Raw genomic sequence first — 21619 nt, forward strand, 5'->3', positions numbered from 1 at the left:
ACATTATAGTGACAGTAACATGTTTAAGCTCTGGGTCATATTAGTGACACTCTATAGTCCTGATAAAATCATAATGACAAACTGTAGTTAGAAGACCAATACTTTATGTAGTAAATGTTCTTTCTCTGCTGTAGAATAGGCACTTCACTTTTATCACCTCAGGAAAAAATAAAAAATAAAAGGAGAAAAATTTGGGTACCCTCCTCAGCAAAATGGGGGTGAGGGGCAGAATATCAGTGCCTGTACTTTCGACATACTTCACCACCAAAGAATGTTTTCCAATCCACTCAGGAAGCGCACCTATTTATAAACATGAGTATCAAAGCCTTCTATTCTTTAACAAAAGATGTCTCAAATTAAAGCATTAAATCGTTCCTTAATCAAAGGAGCAAGAGAGGTTGAACATCTGAGCAGAATCATTTTGCTATTGAGATTTATCATCATTTTTACTAGAACAGTGAGTGGTGACATAAAATGGACGAGAGATCCTTCAAGCAACCTGCTACACGGAGGACACACACACAATGGGAAGCTCGACTTTGTACACCCTGGGACACCATCCCTTCTTACCTAGTACATGGGTACTCCTGACCTATTACAATTGCAAAGTTAGTATAAACCACTTTTGTGGCAATGCTTCAGGATAGTTCAATTTAACCTGCTTTAATTTACATCCACAATGAAATTAAAGCATTCACAGTCAGCTACCAAATTTCAGCTGAGAGCCAGAACTTCCAGCAGTGCAGAGATAAGTCCTTGAAATGCGTTACCTTGCTTGCAACTGTGCAAGCACGTCCTAAGAAAGTCTTCAACTGACAGAACTGACAACTGAAACAGCAATATGGATAAAGGGTGCATGCCAGGAAAATGGGAGAGTCGAACAGATGAAATAACCTGTCCCAGTTTGAACAGCACACTAACAGTAGAGCCCAGAACAATGGATTTCCTTCCACGCCAATACTCTACCTTATGGACTCTGCTACTTCTAAAAATATTCTCCCTTGAAGTCACAACAATGGCTATGCCAGGTCACAACATAAGTCCACCCAGACCCAAATTCTGTCTTTGACAACAACTGGAAGCAGACACCAAGAGAAGAGCATAAGATCAGAGGAAACAGAAATACTACCTTTGAGCACACTCTTAGCCTTCACTAATTTGAGGGTCTGGCACTTCATGGACACTCATTTGGAGTCAATTTCTCCAAGTTCAGCATCCTTCGAGTAATTTCATTGCACACAAATCCCTTTCTCATTTTGAACCCAGGTGAACTTCTAGCATCCCTAATACCCTGTCGCAAAACCAGGTTTCCCCTCCCCCGCCCCAGACAGTGCTCAAACCCTCAACTGTTTAGAGTCAAATAATGGTGCTCAACCCATGAAGCTATCCAAGCAGACCCACCTTCAAGGCTCCAAGTAGTCTTAAGGCTTTACCTCCATTCACTTAGTCAAGTGTTGTTCTTTTCAGCAATTACCACATTCTTCTGATTTTCAACCACCCCGCTTTCCCCTTCCACCAAGTATTCACCCAGCACAATCGAGAACGATGTTAACTAACATAAGCCACAAGTGCAAAACAAGTAGGGAAGAAAATTCTCTTTGCAAAAGGAATATTGCTTGGGGTAGGAAGCAAGCCATTCATCTCTGCACCTGTTGCCTCTCTATGGCAGGACTCTAGGCATATGAGAGAACAGGCATCACATCCTTACAACACACAGAGACGAGTAACCGCATTGCATCTATTAAAGTCAGGTAGAGCCATGAATTCATTGAGCATTTGAAGGAAAACTTCATGTCATTTTTGGTAACCATGTGGTATTTCCATCACCAGAAATGAGAATAACATGCAATTACCATCCAGGCTACCACTTTGTCCCACAGTAACTTTGCAAACCACTTCTCTGACCAATATGCATCAAATATTCCTACAAGGGCAGGATTCCCAGATCGGTTTATCAGAACAGCTGTCTACACTAAGCTTTCATGCCTATGGTTACAAGAATGTGCCATGGCTAATCTGGATCTGGGTGGGATTAACTCCCTACAGCTGCCGGTGCTGAGATTTCTGGCTCTGTTTAATTTGGCAAAGAGCTGCACAGGAAGCTGGAAGACTCAATCGTTATAGTGAAGCTTCTGACATTTTTGTCCCCGCACCCTAGAGAACCCAAACAGAACTCCTGCCAGAAATCAGCAAACTACTCGATTTACCCAAACAGGCGTGTAAACTCAGGTTGTAGTTCTGTTACCGACTTAAGCTGCCCACAGCACGAGCCATCTGACAGGGGAGTCCTGCCCTCGCCACCTCCCTTGGCGGGAGGTCCCCGTTGCCTCTTGGGTGCCAGCGCCTGCTTGGCTTCGTGCTGAGCTGGCTCAGGGAGCCCAGCAACAAAGAGAAGGAGGGAAGGGGGAAAAAAAAAAATCAAACATACACATTAGCTTTCAGTCTGATCTGCTCCCTAGCCTGATCCACCTGGTAGCCACACAAAAGCAAGTGTCTGCACTGGGAAAGGAGCAGCTGCCAGCAAGGACAGAATCACCTCTAGCACTAGGACTGAATTAAATAATCATGAAATGTTAGCGTGGTAGGACTGCATTGGCTTTCTACAGAGCTCAGAGGTGCTGCAGCTAAGGCAGAAAGTGGATCTGTTTGTCTGCAGTACTGCATAGATCATGATCCCGCCATGACTCTGGACAGCCACTTCTTAAGATGATTTAAATATCTATAAACATTGCCCGTTCAAGATTAAACAAATTAGTTGGTCTGACAGGGCACATTTACTAATTACTTCACCAATCTTTGGATAGTTTATCTAAGCCATTAAGCCTGCCTCAGCTTTTTTTAACAGAGAACATACTTCAGGAGCGACATGCTGTTCGGGTGCAGGCCCAACACCATGATAACAACGGCAAACTTCACAAGCTGCCATCCTCACCCCACCACCAGGAGAGAAGGTCTACCTGACACCCCTCGTGCTCAGCCTCTGGAGAAACGCAACGGTCTACGTGAAGCTGGGACAAAAAGGAACCTTTTCTCCAGAAGGCCTACTTTTTCCAGATGAACGTTAAATAAGATTATCAGGGAGGGATGGCAGGCTTGCACTGACCACATCTGATCTGCGTTTAGGAAGCTTAGGTTGCTGGGGATGCCTACCTGGTGCATATCCTCAGCCCATCAGAGCTATAAAGCACCTCTTGTAGGCCCATCGATGCCACCCCAGCCCGAAGAAGGCTGCCGAATGGAGATCTGAAGCTCTGCTTTCCTCCTAGGTGGAGGCACAGACTCCCTGCACTGCACAACCCAGTAGAAGATCAAATCCAGGAATCAAACTTGGATATCTCACTCACAGGATCACTACGGCTGGCAGAAATGTCGATTTTAATCAAAATCAAATAAAAAGTGAACTGGGGAACCTTCAGAGAGCTGCCAAGAGCGAAATACGTACAGCTTCGCTTTAAAAAACGACAACAACAACAAAATCTCACAGCCAGATCTGCACTAAAATCCATTTGTCATTGGTCACATTAGGCATCCCACTTGACTTACCCCACTGTCACGTGGCTGCAAATTTTACAAATACAGTACCACCCGAGAGGATTCACTTAAATTTGTGCATCTCTGTGCTATGAGATGCAACTACACCTGCTCAGGCCTGCAGAGAAAAGGAATCTTGGCCTTTTTTCTACTGATGGAGCCCTTCCTGTTACCAGGAACCTTGACCCCAACATCCTCACCAAATAATGGTCACACCTATAGACATACATTTTCAAGCATTTAGTGCTTCCAGCATGCCTCCATTTATGGCTTTGATTTCTTCAGGAACTTCCTCACCAGGAAGCTTGGCAAAGGAGTGCCTGAGACATGGCCAAATTTTTTTCCCCACACACCCCCTTCAAACTGTCTACAATGGGTCATATATGATGTCTATTAACTAAAGCCTTTTGAGAACCAAGGCAACCCATAAAATACTATGGACATTGCTGTAAGTAGACTTAGGAGTAAAAGAGGTTTAAGGGTGTTTAGATGACAAAGAGCCACAATGCCCACATTTAAATACTACAACATACTTTTTTAGGCCTGCCAAGAGCACATTTTTCTCTGTTAGACCTTCCTTCCCATCTAAAGCATCCTTCTGCACATAGAACAGTTTTCCAGCTCCTTTGCAGTTAATGGATTCCACTAAGCAAAAATAACTGAAAAAGTAGAAGAAAGTATGAAAAGAACCATAAGATGATGTAGTGGCAACCCAGACTCACCTTTAAAACTGGTCTTTTCATTTTAGGTAACGAGTTTCATCCTTGTTATAGAAACAGGGACAATTACGTTCGCCAATCTTTAAGGAGGGTGGCTGAAAATCATTAGCAACACCTGCATCTGCAAATCATTTTGTAATGCTCTGAATGAAAGATGATAATAAATTGCACTGACATTTATGGAACATTTGCAATTTCATCATTCAAGACAACACATGGATTCTGGAGGAGAAGCATGATAGAAAATCTTATATGATAGGAAATAATATGGGTAGTTTGCATTTATATAGCTCCCACCACCTGAGAATATTAAAAAAAAGACATCAACTGCAAATCTGAACATTTTTCATGAGATTCTACTAGCTTCTTACTGATCTCAGATCAGAAAAGGAAAACACCAAATAGCGACTTTTGCTTCAGTTCATACAGCAGGGTAAGAGGCAGGAGAAATCATTCAGGAATTCCTCACTCTGCTGACCCCATGACTTCTTAAATGCTGAAGTGCCAACATCAGAAAAATTCTCCAAAAATAACGAAGTAGCACAGAAATATTTATCAACCTTGCAATCTGGGGTAGGCTTTAGCATTTTAGCAATATACTCTGAACACAGAGATAAAGTAAGTTACATAGCATGTACGTAATTTATTCCTGAAGCAAGTTCTACTGTAACTTAATTAACATACAAATACAATTTTTCTTCTATTCAATGCTAAAAGGAAAACTCTATTCTATTTCCTAATGAACTACAGTTAAAATTTCCTTTGTTTCAGCTCTCTAAGAATGGAACTGTTACCAGTTTATTTCTTAACTTTTTCTTTTAACCATACTTGTTGCAGGAATTTTGGGGAGTACAAACAAGCATAAATTGAAAAACTTCCTAAAACCATTTGGACTTAATTGTTTTCAACACAACAGTTTATATTTCAGTGTTACCACATTGTCTAGCCCCCGCCTAATTCTCCCCAAGACTCAGAACATTGTTAGCTGGGGAGAAAAGAAGAATCCAGGTGGCTTATGAATAATTACCGCTTTTTACAGTACTTCTCTATACACATTTCTACTAACACACTGTTCTAAATTTAATGAGATTCGAAATACTCTGAACATAAAGAGAAGTATTTACACTGAGCAGCATTTTCTGACTTGGCTGATTTACTGTTGGTAGAAAGAACTCATTAGCTGTCAGGCCAGTTGTTGAAAAGACCATAATGCCAATGCACGAAGTTGACATAATGAAAATAAAGGAAAGAATCTGGGCCAAATTCAGAAGCAATCTGTAAGGTAATGTAATTTATACCCACTTATGCTTGCTCAGATTCCCTTAGAACTTGTTCTACCCAATCTATTGATGTATGAGGGACTCTAAATTGATGCAATTTATATGCCAAAGAGTCAGAAAAGCTATAAGGCCCCAAAGTCAAGGGCACTTAAAGTCATGCTTCCCAACATATTGTTCTCTTAGTTAATCTGTCTTGAATCCTCCCTCCTTTTACCTGTTCAGCCTGTGATTAATGCCATTGGGAACCCTTGAGATGCAGTGGGCCAAGCAAGAAGCATGGTATAGGTAAAGTGAGCATGACTCCAAGGAAATCAAAGGTGATGTAACACAGAAGCTAGGAGGCCAGGTGTCTGTCTGTCTCTCTCTCTCACACACACACACAAAATCTACTTTCCCCATCACTTAGATTCAATTTGGGATTTGGCTCTACATGTCCCTCCATTACCACCAGCAATTGAATTTGTTACTCAAACAATGCAAGCAGCCGCAGCTCACAGACCCTCATTTTAAGGCCAGGCGGAATATTATGACGATGCAGTTTGACCTTCTGCATAACAGAAGCCATTGAATATCACCCAGTAACTCCTAGATTGAACGCAGTAAGTTGAGGCTAAATGAGAAAGACACCCAATGTGTCTTTACACAATTTAAAAACTCCAAGTGATACAGGAGCCTAATGCGTCCCTCAGCAATCTGTTCCAGCGGTAAATTACAATTACTTTCCAAAACATGCACCATGTTGCAGCTTGAATATTACTGGCTTCAACTTTCAGCCACTGACTATTTCATTGTTCTACCAGGCAGGGTAACTTACTTTCTGTATTTCTTATACAGGGTATATCAGATTGCCTTTCAGCCTTCGATTCACTGTCTCACATTTTCTAGATACAAAAATCACTGAGATGTCAAGAGAATACAAACATTGTAACCAACATAGTTTTAGAATGAGTTGAGCTTGCACTGAAAAATATTTATATTCACTATCCCGATAAAAGCCTTTTCATTTGAGAGAGGAAACAGGACAGCTGGAATCTGGTGACCACAGTTTCCTCCTTCAGTTTCTGAACACTCCAGGATACTATCAGTTAAAGGGTTTACTTCAGTCTCTCCACTGGGCTATCTGAATGTACCAGGAGGAAGGGAAAGAAAGCCAGGGTTGTGAGAGCTTTACTGTTAAGCCACTGCTCTTCAATCCCTTCCAAAGGTCTCTGAACTAGAGCTCTTCCACTCTGAGTACACACTCCAACATGGGGAAAAATGTTAGGTGCATCCCAAGAATTCTGATTTTGTCGCTACCTGTTAATATACAGAGGTATGCGGTCAGCATTAGCACTGGTGGCAGTGATAGACAGTCATATTTTCTGGTTTCCTGTTGAACTACAAAATACTGTGTAATAAAAAATCCTCACGCCTCAAGGGAAATCTCATTTCAAATTCCCTTACAACTTGAGGAGTTGCAGGAACACTTCAGAAACACACAAAGGGATGCTTCGGAGCAGCGCTCTGGTTTCTACCAACCAGTAAGTGGGGTTATCCAGAACGGGATGTTTTTATGTGGTTTTTGTTCTTGTTTCTAAGCCCTACAAGAATATTCATCAGACAGTACAATATGCCACTGTTGTTTCCGATTTCGGAGGTTGGCATACTAATCCGTTTTGCACAGGAACCCTTGATACTTACTGCCTGTCCCCACCGGAGAGCTGTTCAAGGTTTACACCCTACCTGAACAAAAGGGCTAAAGCGTAAGCTAGCCCAATTTCTCTTTTGGTCAGAAATCTAATGCCTGGATAGGAGGCTGGCTCCCAGCAAAGCCAACGTTCCTCTGTTCCCTGTCCATGGGTGCGTAAGACGGAGCCGCAAGGAAGTTCACCACAGTCAACCACAAAGAGCAGCCAGAGTCCAACACCGGCTCAGTGCTTCCTATCAGTTAATGCCTTTCATCCCATGGCCTCCTTCACCTCTAGACTTGGCCTCTGTCTGTATTTACTCCTTCCCAGAATAAAGTCCTTGCTTCACCCACCCACTTGGTAACTGTCATTCAGCCAGTCGGACTGTGACTCATCCACTTCAAAACCGTGCTGACTCACAGTCCTCAAAAAAGAAACTCGCGCAAGGAAGGTAACGAGACGCGGGCAGGCAATTCAAGCCAGGGAGGAATTCATCTAAGTTGACCCAGCATCTCTACTAGTGAGAGACGAGAAAGAGTCGTTTGCGAATCGTTATCATTTTAAAACCTAATTAGCTCACGGTTATTTATAACTGAGGTATACTTCAATGGCCTGATTTCCAAAAATATCATGTACCCAGTAGCACCCACCAATTGTAACGGGTACTAAACTGTAAAAAGTAAGATATGACTACACAGCTAGTTCTTGAAACAAGAACATACGACTTGATTTCTTGAACCCGCTGGTAGAAACTGACTTAAACATGTGATAATACATGTTTAACACCTCTGAAGATTATGTGAAGTTAAAACAGCAGCTATAGGAGGGGAAAAAAGGATATTGTAAAAAAGAATAGGTAGACACTTTTCAGATGGAGCTGTCACCACTAAGCTGACTGTGCTCCTTCGCATCCACATACTCCGTTCAGAACAAAGTGTCTTTACGGGATAAGGACAACAGGTACTCCTTGAAATACAAAAAAAGAACTAAACAAGAAAATATTCTCTCCTCTCTCCACACACACTGGATAAGATACCTGAGGAAGTAGCAGAACCTCTTTGAGTGGAGGGCGAAGGCTTCTGCAACTTCCTCAGCTACGCCTCTCCACGAGGTAGGAACTCCTCGTCTTTCATCACAACACACAAGCCACTGGCTGGGAAGTGTCCAGTGGAGATACTGTAAATACACTTGATTTCACCTCTGAGGAAAGAAGGATGGTCTGGATGACTTCTTGAGGTTTCTTCTTACACTGCATCCCTTCTAAAAATATATTGGCAGTCCATCAAGGAAATAAATTAATAAAAACCTCACTGCAAGATTATCTTCCCTACTCTCCCCTTTTCTACAGAAATCTAGCAGAATTCCTCCTTCTCCACAAATTGCCCACTAAATGCACAAACTAGTTCAAATCCTTGCCTTTATTATTCAGTGGTTTACCTAGAATTCTCTTTGGCTATCACCAGCACTGGTCAAGTTCCCAACAAAACCTATATTCACTGGGACACTACTGGGATGCACTCTAAGCATCGGCAACAGGAAATGCCTACGCCTGGACCTCACAGCCACGTGAGATTGAAAAACAACAGTAAACAGAGGACTACAGGACTAGTTACCTTCTGAAATAACCCCAGGAGTCAATGCTACAACTTGAGTTTCTTCAAAAATTTCTTACTGTTCACATCCAAGAGAGACACCTACGCATATAAACTAAGCATAGACTAATCAAGGTATTCTCTGACAGACTGGAAAGAAAGAGAAAACAATGATGTTATTTTTATTTCTCTTTGAAATTATTTAGGAAAAGCTAAGTACTTTATTTAAACAGGCAGATTACATAGCTGGATAGATAGATTAGCCACACAAGATTAATACTGAAATGGTTCAGAGTTGAATATCCAAATCAGTTAGTAGATCTCTTCACTGTAATCTTGCTAGTTTTAAGAATTTATTCCTATCTACTAATTTAAACATTTACTTGAATCATTTTAAAAGATAAAATACTGCATCTAACAGTTCTCATGAGCTGATACAGAACTGGTATCCATCACCTGTAAAAATGTAAATACAATTTGAATGCTTTTCAAACAATCTAGATAACACTGAACAAAAAAGAAAACCTCTGTAACATCAGATATTTGATAGCTTGTTCCTTATCTGCTTGATGTGACATTTAGGAAAACACATTTTAAGAAGTCGGTGATGTATTCGAACTGTAACAATGGTGTTTCTTGTACCCTGGAACCTCAGTAAAATCACGGAATGAAAGACTTTTAATAACGTCCCCCGAAACAATAATTTAAAAGACTATTTTACAAGTATAATGCAGAATTAAATAAAACTAGCACCCAAAAGATTTTTTTACTCCATCGAGAAAGATGTGGTACAGCCTGCAGAGTTCACGGGGGACTTCAAAGTTGCTATCAATCTTTATATAGAAAGCATTCAGATACAGCAGTGATGGGCAGCAGTATAAAACCCTGAGAGAGAGAAAAATAGATAAAATGCCCTCAGGAACAAGTTTCTTTCCAGGAAAGCTTACTAAACCAAGGCTTAAATTGAAACAGTATTATTTTTCTATGTAGCGGCAGTTTTTCATCTCTTAACTCTCTATTGTTTGTAATACACTCACAAAATGAAATTTCTTTCCTAAAGGCCAAATTCTGCCAGTCCTCTTACCTGCTGAATAATTCCTTGTTGCGTATGCAGCGCTGCTGCGGCTACTCACAGGGTACCGTCCTGCCACAAGCACGCCAGGACGGGGCCCAAAGGGAGCAAGTACACCCTCCCAGTTATCAGTCTCCCAACACTGGCACCCTGTTTGGCCCAATAAATCACTTCTACTACCAACAGTGAAAAGTAATAGTAATACACCTAAACAAATCAGGCGCTGTTTTTTCCCCCCAAAAAGGAAAGACATCTGCTTTGGATATTCCCCATCATTAATGTTGTAAGCAAGCAAAAGATAGAGCGGCACTCAGCAGCAAAACAAAAACTCAGAATTTCAAAGCACGTCTAATTAAAAACAGTGAAGGATCATCAGTTGAATGTAAACCACAAATACCTCAGCCTCTACCTCAAGAACTGAAGCCTACAGAATAAAGAAGCACTAGCACACACACTCACTAGCTCTGTTCAAAAGACCTGACTCCCTTTGCTTCCTCTCCAAAAGATGTTCACACTATTGAGATACAGCTAAAGGCTTAGAGGTAAAAAGGGAAAGCCTGATCCATCACATTAAGCAGGGGACAATTGGGTGGCTGGGTGAAGAGCTGTAAAAGATTAGAGCGATGCAAGGTGCGAGGGGACGCACCTCCAGGCTTCTGGGACAGGGCACCCTTTTGCATTTCCAGGCTGCCCTCTCTGAAGCTTTCCAGCCAAGGCAGGGCACCTCCTGCCTTTCTGGCTCTGCAGACACTTCCTGCCCCACCAATCACACTGCCACGACTAGAGGTCTGGAAATAACTCCAGAGAGGTAGAAATTGCACCTCCCGTGGTCATTAGAAATGGAGAAGAGCTGAAACAGTGCTCGCTGCTTTCCCTTCAACTTCCCAGCCCTATCTTAATGGCAGGGGAAGCAAAAGGATGTGTAGAAAAAATGAGTGGGCATCAGCTATTTGGCAACACCCTGCTCATTTCTTCCTGCATAGGCAAAACCAGCAGTCTAAGACGTTGCATGCATTGGGAGCCCTAGTGAGGCTGGCTGATACATCACAAGCTTTTTAGAAGAAACAGACAAATCAAAAAATGCAGAAGGCACTGACTTTTGAACCTTTTAGATATACCTGGGTTAGGTTTACAAATTTCTCCTTTTAATCTAGAATGACATCTCCAAAAAGATTTAAAAAAAAAAAAGGGCAGACATATGAACAAATATTGAAAATTTAGATCCTTTTAAACTAATACACCTCTAGAAATACTAAATTCCTGCCACTCAAACTGTGAGAATTGGTACCAGACCAAAGAAGTATTTTTAAAAATGCATGTTTCAAAAATAAATTCCACTTAACTACTAGAGAAGCTTCTGTCACATCTTCCCTCATCTAAGGAAATAATCATATATTTTCTGGCAGCCCTAGCATCCCAAATACTACAAGATTTTTAGAAGTGAAAAAGCTGTATGGGAAGAAACGATGTCCATCCCTGTTATTTTATCTAAGTTGCCAAAGACAAACAATAAAGATAATTAAATCACTAACATTATCCTGGTAACAGTATGAAGTGTTACCTGTAAGAGACAGAGGTATTTGCTTTTGGAAATACATTATCTCAGTGCTGTTTCCCCTAAGAAAAATACAGTAAAAGTGAGAGAAGACTTCCCTGTCAGCTTGTAACTGCTATTTAAAAAAAAAAAAAAGTAACATTTAAGCCCTAAGGAGCTCCTAGTCTTTAAAACTGCAAAGTACATACAGTTCTAGCTGAAGCTAATAGGAGCTGCAGGTGACCAGCACTTCTGACTCGGAGGCCCCAAGCCACTGTACGGAGCACTGTCCCTTTGAAATTTCAGGCTAACATTTATCAGCAGCCAATTTGCCGAAGTGCAAGACACACGCATCCCTTTCCCCCACAGTATTTACTTTTTACAAGCACCAAAGAGGGGTGGGAGACACAGCTCCCCTGCAACATCGCAGCTCCAGCGAAACGGGAGGTGAGCATGAGAAAACAGCTGCTGTGAGCCTGACCGAACGCAAGCCCCCAGCCATCGTACATCACGATATTTCCAGAGCTCTCGGCCGCTGGGAACAGGCTTGCTGTCTCACTGACCTCAGCTGCTTTGCTCTTTTGTCCAGCTCCATTTTGTCCCCTGTGAAGCCAGCCAGCAAGAGCGGCAGAGGCTATATTTTTGAAATGCTAGCATACCGACACCGGGACCTCCAGAGAACCGCGCTGCTGTTTCCCTCACCGTGCTGCCAACACCTGAAATCTGCCAGACAGCAAAGCATGGCAGGCTGACCACCGAACAGCAGTAATGGAGGGATCAAAGCCCCGAGGAAGCCTGGGGAAGAAGCATAAAGGTAGTTTTGAACTAAAGGTGTGTGATCGCAACCCTAAGCATTAGGAAAGAAAATGAAGGAAGTAGCAGAGTATGACCTGGGAAGGCAGAGTGACTCATTCCCAAGGTAGCATACAGCAGGCAGGTAAACCCTAGACACTGGTGACCATCTAACACTTGGTCCTGGCACTGCTCCGCACCACAGCCTCCTACCAGGCACTTCACTTCCCTCTGCTTGTGCTGCTACCCGCTTTTGCAAGCCCAGCTTATTTACATTGCTCATAAACTCCTGCAGGCAAAGACTAGCTCTTACCCTGGTTTTGTATGCAGCTCAGCACAGTACAACTGCACAGTCGGAGGTAGCCTGCAAACAATAAAACACCATCAAAAAATAAAGAGGGGAAGAGCACGACTGGCTTAGGAAACACCACCGAAATATCTGTTCTATAAAAAACATGTGATGGTCAAATGGCAGGACAAGCACCATGACATATACATAAGCACTAGCTGAAGGGCAAAAGGAAAACCAGAAGAGACCTCAAAAGGATGAGAAAACAAAACGGGGAAAAAAACATCCATAAAACAACGGAAATAGTGAAGAGGCAAATTTGCTAACAAAAAAAAAAAAAGGAATAAATCACAGAAGAAAAGCACGACTACTGCTGGCTTTCCTTTCATTCACTTCACACTAACTATACTCACACCTCATACCTCAGCCTCTTCAAGGTCTGTCCTTGTCACCTAAGCATCAGATTGCCTCTTTACCACTGAGACTGGTTAAAAAGTAGGCACGAACTTACCTGACAATCTCTTCTGAGAGCAAATGACAACGGGAAGGAGGAGGAAGGAAATAAAATTCACATCTCTCTACCCCAGAATAGCTGACTGGCACAGAAAGGAAGTCACCCACCAAAGATTAAGAAGTAACAAACAACTAGTAATTTATTCCCTTGCTAAAGAACAGGAGAGATGAAGCGTAAATACAGTCTACTTCACAGGCTGTTGTTGGAGCATGGCAGTCATACTTCATCCCTCAACACAGATTGTAAAATCACAATCTACATCTTTGTGGCCATTGGCACAGCTCCTTGTTCTGCTTTAAAAACACCAATAATCCACCCTTGTTTATAGTGTTTTCACATAATTATTTAAAAACAAAGCCCTTGGGACACAAGAAGTTACCAGCATCAGGAATATCATCCATTTCTCTCCCATCTACAACATACCTTTAAGTCAAACATACCATACATATATTTTTTTATTTTTTAAACACAACTACTTCCAACACACCAGTGAGGGAAGCACATATGATAGCGTTACAAGCCAAAATAGGGAGGGGGGAGGGAGAGTAATGACAACAAAAAATCTAAAATAAGTCCTGGCAAGCCCCACAAGGCTGGGCATGAGGAAACCAAAGCCAGTTGGCTCTGATGACTCTGCATCCATCAACTACTCTTTAGCTAACACCTATCAGTAAATAACTTCTTTGCCATTCCCTTGCTGATTAACAGGGTGCCATAGATTGCAGTAGCTATCCTGAAGGACTGGAACCCAGACCAGTCCTTACAAGTTGTGACGACCGTTTCCAACATCCTGCCCATCAGCGTCTGCCAGGAGGCTCTGCAACACTGAGTCTTGGGGCTGTGCGTGGGCACCGTTTGAACGTTTTCCTCCGCTATGCAGCAGGATAAAGCAGTTCTTGGCATCCTTGTCCAGATGTCCGCTACATTTTTAACGTCTTCTGGAAGAATCTGGGCCAAGCACGGCTTGAATCTCTGCAACAGTGCAGGCTGGGCCCTGATCTGCCCCTCATACAGTAGCCACACACCACTGATGTCCTCTTCACCTGGGCACCTTAGCAGGACGCCTGACAACCTTCCCCAGACTGAAACAGCAGGGAGCTCCTCTCCTCTCCCCCAAGAAGCAAGTCCTTCGGCACTGCCCCAGTTTTCCTCCCACCTAGCAGGAGGGCGCAGGTGTGCTGAAGATCCAGCCCGCCTGGCACGGCCGCTCACTTCAGGTAAAGTGGTTTTGAAAAAGTGCTCTGTAATGCTCGATGCCCCATCTGGGAGTCATATTGGGTCTGATTTCAAGTGTTTTGAGCACTCCATCTGTCGGAGCTGTGGGCACTCAGCACTTCTGGATAACCAGAGATTAACATGTCACTTCTGCAAATGTTTTTCCTCTGTTTTCCCAGCTTTGCCTCCGCTATTACACCGCTCATGCACAGTATTTGCTCATAACACAGCAAAAACATTCACCTCCTCTGGATTCTGCCTGAAAAGAGGGGACGCTGGATACTAAACAAGTCTACCCTAAAACTCTTGGTAATCTGGTATAGGCTCCTGGAAGTTGAGGCCATTATTTGCATGCAGCCATTACGTGAGCAAATAAGGTGTTTAAGGCACCTCTCAGAACGGGCTGTGAAGATTAGTTAATGTTTATACAACTCCCTGAAAATTGAAATGACTGCTACACACTGAGTATTACCACCACCAGGGATCCATTTAAGTAAAAGCAGCACAGAGAGCAAAGGAAACAAAACTTATTTCTTCTGTCCAGCACAATTATTGCCAGACTTATGCATGCTAAAAACACCCAATAACCCATCTAACGCACTAAATTAATGTTTATGCTATTAAGTTTAGACAATCTTATGCTGAAAGCTTTTCAAACTACAGGAAATTACACGTTGCGCAGGGACAACTGTATACAATTACAGTGATTTTGTAAAATGGCAGAGATATAAAGCAGAAGCGGACTGGCCAGCGAAGCTGCTAAATCACACAGATAACAAGTGCGTCCTGGCGGGGCAGCAGCCTGGAGCTTTCTCCCAGATGTTTGAGGAGCCAGGAGCTATAGCAGCAATCCCAAAACTCAGGAAGACACCACACACCCCTACTCACGAGGCAGCAGCAGGCAGCTAGGATCAGCAGGTACCACTCCTGCTGCCACCCTGGAGTCACCGTGCATTACCCAGACCCGTTATTAGCCCACCCTGAACCAGCAGCTGGCAAAAGCACCACTGGAAAGAGCACTTTTACTGGGGTTATTTGGATCAACCCCCGTGTTTCTTTAGGAGGCAAAAGCCTCAAAGGGATACTAAGCGCACCAACACAAAATCCTGCAAGGAGAATGCTCTCCCAGGCAGAAAGCTCTCAGCTGCTTTGCTAAAGGCCACAGCAATACGTCTGCTTTATGCTCGTTTTCACAAAGGATTGTTTAACAGTACTTAGTGCAGCTCTGCCTCGACACAGCAAACGCCGTCTTAAAACAGCCTAGGTGAAGCTTTCAGCTTACCAAGTCAGCCTGAATGCTCTGTCAAACATCTGAAGGACTGCAGCGCTTCCGACTTTTCTCTGATGTCTTTCAGGTACAGACTGGTATTCAAGCTAGTTTTCACGAATGCAAAACCAGGCAGAGACTCGGAAGTGCAACTGGTCCTATTCTTTACCTTACTCATTGTCTTGTTCACAGCTCAGCTCATCACCAGTCTCCCTCTCGCTGAACAATTTCAGAAGTGTCATTTGCACACAAAACAAGTATGTATTATACAGTTCAATTACACGTGGGAGATTATTGGTTTGTGTGTATCAGCTAAGCAGAACATCAACAGCTGTGTAGACACATCTCAGCCGATACTAAAAGTAGTCTTGTCGGCAGTTCTGATCTTAAAGTAAACACACTGAAAAACTTAGCTCTAATTAGGCTTAAAGGCAGATATGATTTTCTGGAACGAACACGAAACGAATGTTGCCGATAACACTGTCTTTGCAGAATATCTTGTTTGCTGTTTCTTAAGTAGACAGGGTTTTTGAGATAAAATATTCTGACTCACAAGTGATGCGTCCCTGCTGTTTGTGTTGACAAAAACCTGAGTTTTGTATTTTAAGCGGCGTGTTATGCTTCATTAATATGAAATCATTGTCCTGAATCACAGACATATTAGCTGAGCTCCAAGTGACCTAATTCATTTTTAATATTTCATAGTTGGTTAAAAGCTGAAACAAGAGATTGCTAACACAGCTCTGACACCCTCGCCATGAATCAAAAGATGTAGGGAAAAGGTCATGTGCTTACCAACTGGCACCCAACCAAATTCATCACTATAAAATGAGAGAACAGAAACGAAGACTGCATTTCCCATTATGCTTCTCCCTTCGTAAGAGCATCCATCAACTTGCACGTTACCAATGAGCAGAATTTATTTATATGCGTGTCCCCAAATAAAAGGTCAGAGGTGCGAGAGAGATGAAATAAGGACCGCAGCCTTTGTCTAACCAAGAAGTAGTTCCTTCCCTTTAAAGCAAACTCGGCAGCGACAGCCTTTGAAGACCAAAAGGAGAAACAATTCCCAACCACATAAAGAAACTAACAAGTCCCTTATATGGCTAAGAATTGCAATGCCATTTTTTTTCCACAGCCGGAAAAATTAGAACAAGAGGGAAAAATAGAGCAAACTTTAAAAAGGCACTTCTCCGAGCACCAGGGAATTCATACAAGCACATCGTTCCAGCCTTAAGAACTGCCAGATACTTTCTTCTTGAAAGAGAAGGAGGACATTACACCAGGTGAGTCCCTGAAATCCGGATTTTAACTCTCCTGCTGTAACTATGGATACCCAGCTTTCAAACCCTTTTGTGATGTGGCAGAACACCAGGCTCCCTTGTCTGCTCCTCTTGTGAAACACCTCCATCTGAAGTCCCCTAATCTCCCTCCACCTGGCGGGTCACCGATGCACCACCTCAAGGTTTTTCCAGCTCCCTGCATCCAAAGCAGCCGCCCACCCTCTCTGCTCTTGCTCCCCTATCTTCGATCCACCTCTCCCCCTCCAGAAACCCTGAGTGAGAGGTTCCCAGCTTCTCACCCAGGAAGGCAACTCGATCGCATTGCGTTTTGTTTCAGATAACCAGAGCATTTCTCGCAAGCAAGTTCAGCGGGACGTGACGGCCTATCCGGCCCCGCCGCCACTGTGGAAAGGCCGGGCTCCCGCGCAACATCGGCATCAGCATCGAGACTGAACTTGGAACGGCCCGGCCCGGCCGGCCTCTAAATATAGCGAGGGGAGGAAGGGCTGTGAAAGGGCGTGGGGAAGGGAGCGGGCCCGAAGCCAGGCAAGCAGCCGGTGAAATAAGGCAGCACCACGTTGGCCTGTCCCGCTCTTCTCTCCCGCACCCTGCGGTGAAGCGGAGCGCTTAAGCACGGCTCGAGGATTTAGCCTGTTAATGCGAACTCACAAAATAGGAACAAACTACTACTTGATTTATACGCTCTGTGTGTGTGTACAAATCTGTTCGACAACTTTTCTTCTTGGATAACTTCGAATCGCATAGGAGTGACATCACTTCCACTACATGACAGCCTATAAATCACCATCAACCACATGGCACCATCCATAAAAACGTGTCAGGGAGACACCAACAAGGAACAAAATATCAGAGAGCTTCACGTCGTCAACATGCAGTCATATGTGTCTTCTGGCTTCTATGATCTATATAGATCAGGTGGTTTATTTCATTCATTTGCATATGAATGAAGTTAATACAATTAGCAGAGGAACCCTTATAGAAAATCTGTCCAAACAATTTAATCTGCATAAATTTACCAGAAATTAAACCTTTTTTTTTTAAAAAAAAAAAAAGATAAATTGCTATGTTTAATACTGAAATTGACTTGACAGAGCATACATTGGGAGGGACTTTATTCCCATCACTGTTACAAGAAAATGAGAGATACAAACAAGCAAGACAAGAAAAAAAAAATGGAAAAAAAAAGGTCCTCCATCCAAAACCATGAAAAAAATCTCTCTCTCTCTTGACAGTGTCAGGCCTAAAAAAAAAAATCTCTCAGCTAATAAAAACTTCTAGGAGAAGAGATTAGCATTTGCTGTAAACCAACATAATCAAAAAGACAGTGTGGCCAAGGAATCCAACAGGAGCCTCCAATTTAGGACTACAGATACGGCAAGTAACCTTTGCTTCACTTCTCCATTTAGAAACTCTGTGTTGTCAGGAAAGACCTACAGAGAAAACTATTTCAAGTTTCAAGGAAGCTACACAGTATTTTTATCTTAATAGCTACACAAATAAAAGCAAAATCCCTGCTCTGTCCTTTACTTCTTGAGGATTAACCATGCTTACTCTCTCACAGAAATTGCTAATCTTCATTACAGGCACCAGGCTCTATGCGAGACATCTCATATGACTCAATTAGACTTCTACTACATATAAATCATATCTCAACTGTGGCAGAGAGAGACACAGACAGAGAGATGGAGAATAAGCAGGATACACACACACACACAAAAAAAGGATGCTGTAAAAGTATAAATCAGAATAAAAGGCATTAAATAAGAGATATAGCCTCAGAAAGCCCAAAATGCTGTTAAAATGTCAGATGAGGTATGTCCTCACCCATTTGTACAATTTAGAATGTTTTTGACAGTTCTCATTTATTTAAAAAAAATTAAAATAATAATGTACGTTGTTCATCTGTCCTGGTTTTGCCCTAGAGAACAGTATGTGCTTTGTGGGCCTGATTCTGCGTTACTGAAGACAACTGAAGCTCTTTCATTGATTTTTCAAGGGAAGCAGAACAGATCCCTGTTGCTATTATTTCTATTCAATAATATTATTGTTAATCAGCTACATAAAATATTGGTATGTCATTCCGCGTGAGTACACGCAATTCTCAGGCTGAACTCTCAGCACAGTGAGAGTAGCTCTCCATGTAAAAATGTTTACTTCTAAACTTCCTTCCAACACTCAGCGTTGCCCATATGAGTGGGAAAGAAATTGCGAAACACCACTATGCAAACACTCACAACATACAATGTGACAATATTTGAGTAAATCACTGTTCTCGGTCTCCCTTCTCTGCCCATCTGCAGTTTTTGGTATGGAACAACTATATCATAAAAGCTCTTATTCACACATGCTTTTGATATTACACTATTTAATCACATACAGCTGTAGCTGATGAGACTGTTACAAAACACAATTTTAATGCAGCACTGGAAGCAAGTTCTGGAGACACATCAACCATTTTTCTCTACATAAAATTCTAACATTAAAAGACTTCTCTTCAAGAAAAAAAAAGAAACAAAATAATAAAAACAGCCCACTTTTTTTTTTTTTTAAATCTGCTTCTCTTCCTGGACACTCCGGAATGGGCTTGTTTGCAAGTGAACTCAAAGTCCCTGCCCAGAGTATAGATAGTGACAAACCCACTTCCCCCACACCAGAAAAAATAATAATTAAAAAACCCTGCTTGAAATTATACGCAGAGAGAATGCTATCCAGGCTACTTACAGCAGGACCTGAAATGAACTCAGGCGTCCTGCTTGGAACAAGGCTTTTCTTATCTATTTTTTAATTCATGGAAATTTAAGAACTAACACTCCAATCATTTTTACAAAGATACTTGCATTAAAGTACAAATATACCAGCGTGATAACTTTGAAAGCCCACAATACATTGAAAACCAAATCAGTAATTCAAAAGGTTGCCTTGTATCAGCGATTACAATTTATAACTATTAACACACCGCGTTTGCCACAGTAACACCTCGGTAGCCTAATCTGCCAAATGCTTGCAACTTCCATCTTTCCTTAAGGAATTAATATATATGCTTGCAAAATAAGGCCCCATGGCATACAGTAAAATATGAATGTTCAAAAGACTAAAAATTTGTTCTTTCCTTTCCCGCCTTTTTTTTTTTTTTTTTTGAATTTCAGCAAACTTACATTGAGATAACACATGAAAGGGAGATCAACTAAGCAATTCAACGTTATTTCAATATATATCATGGTGTCCCTTACAGCAACAAGCGTGTATTTATTCAGGCACATCAGGATAGATGGCAAACAGTAATGGAAAATGAACAAGTTTATATATTTCTGCGTTTTTCAGAGGACTATCACTTTTACCTTCCTTACTGTTTAAAGCAACAGGCAAAAATACTATAGGTAGATATTAATGTTACTGCCAAAATTACCACCAGACTCACATGTTTTTAAATGGCATTTAAACAAATTCGTGCAACTTTAAGGCAGCTCTCTGAGGCATTTAAAACACGCCGCCATGTACTGAATCAAACGAGGGCTCAGCGCGAACAAACTTCATTCCTAGAAATGCACTTCTCTATTTGCAAGTGTTTGCCTTCACTTTGGCACTATCACATGGGCTCCAGCTAGACTTTTGAGCTCTGGCGGCAGTCCAAGCTGCAGATGGTTGGAAATGCAGCCTGAAATCAGTGTGTGGTTGATGAATTACTCCTTACACCTGACCCCGGCTTCACACCAGGCACCAGGCACAGTCTGAGCACCACCAGCCAGAGAAGCCCTGTCAGGCATCTCCGTAGCTGGAACGCTTTCTTCGAGGCCTTCTGCAGGGCCAGATGGCCAAAAGCAGGGAATGCGGTAAACTCGCTAAACAGAAACGTGAGTGACAAAAGAGCGCGGGGTGGGTAGGTACGAGGTGAAGAGAGGCGAGAGCTCCCCGCCGATTCCAAAAATACGCTTTCTAAAAGCGGCTGGTGGCGCGAGAAGGGAGGCGTGCGGCTGAAAGAGGTCCCTGATTCCTTCCTGCCAGAGAATGCCCTAAAAAAGGAAAAGAGGAAGCGAAACAAAACAAAGGGCTTCATCCAAATGCACACACCCAATCACGCACCCAGAGAGAGACTTTTTGCAGTTTAAACACTTCTGGGTACACCTGTTTGAGTTTCCCCGTTGTTGTCTCCTCAGGTGGGGCAAGTATCTGTCGCCTCACAGCCACACTCATTAAGCTCCTCTTGCCTCGGGGTGGTCCACACGCTTCTCACATCCGCAGAGACAGGATTTTACTCACGTAGGCATTGGGAAATCGCACTTCTGGCTTTTGCATGTATTCACATGTGCATCGGGCACAGAGAGATTAAGGCGCATTGCTGGTACAGTCAGTGCTGCCTCCCTGCTTGGGGTATTTCGGCCTCCTCGCTGGGGAGCAAGGTCAGCACCCCGAGAGTCAAACCACCAAACCAAAACCATGACTAACAGATAGGAAACATCCAGAGAATGCATGAAAGCAAACCGCAGGGAAACAGCTGCTAAACTGGCTTATTTTTACCCCAAATGCAGGTACAGAGATCTAAAAACAAAATTCCTGTCTGCAGGTAACTGTGACACCTTCTCCTTCCCACCAAAACGATTCAGGTTTTTTCTGCATACTGCTACTGAGCAAACTTACCCCATCTCTAGGTCTAATCGTAAGCTGCAGGGAACAGAGATAAAGCAGAGCGTCTACTAAATTCAAGAGACTCTTTCAAATACATTCAGATAGTTTAGGTTAAATCTTTTTTCTTTTCAAATCATTAAATGGAATTTAATGGTGCTCAGTTTTGTTTTTCCATTGTGCAAAAGGGGAAAGAGAAAAGAATTTGCTTTGGCAAGCAAGA

General features: G+C 42.5%; 1 protein-coding gene across 21 annotated transcripts in view; it reads right to left on the reverse strand.

Annotated features, from left to right (window-relative positions):
• RBMS3 (RNA binding motif single stranded interacting protein 3) overlaps positions 1–21619 on the reverse strand; it is a gene marked incomplete at its 3' end in the record, with an annotated part of 701513 nt that overhangs the window by 415081 nt on the left and 264813 nt on the right. For 2 of the 21 annotated variants that reach the window (XM_083823195.1, XM_083823194.1), the window contains exon 2: positions 17055–20786. The exons of the other annotated variants lie outside the window; for them this stretch is intronic. In XM_083823195.1, the coding sequence (XP_083679321.1) occupies positions 17055–17105 (51 nt within the window). In that variant the 5' untranslated portion in view covers positions 17106–20786. The remainder of the gene's footprint in view (positions 1–17054; positions 20787–21619) is intronic. 21 annotated transcript variants of the gene reach the window in all.

The sequence above is a fragment of the Anser anser genome (genome assembly GCF_964211835.1).
Source record: "Anser anser genome assembly, chromosome: 2".
Taxonomy (NCBI): domain Eukaryota; kingdom Metazoa; phylum Chordata; class Aves; order Anseriformes; family Anatidae; genus Anser; species Anser anser.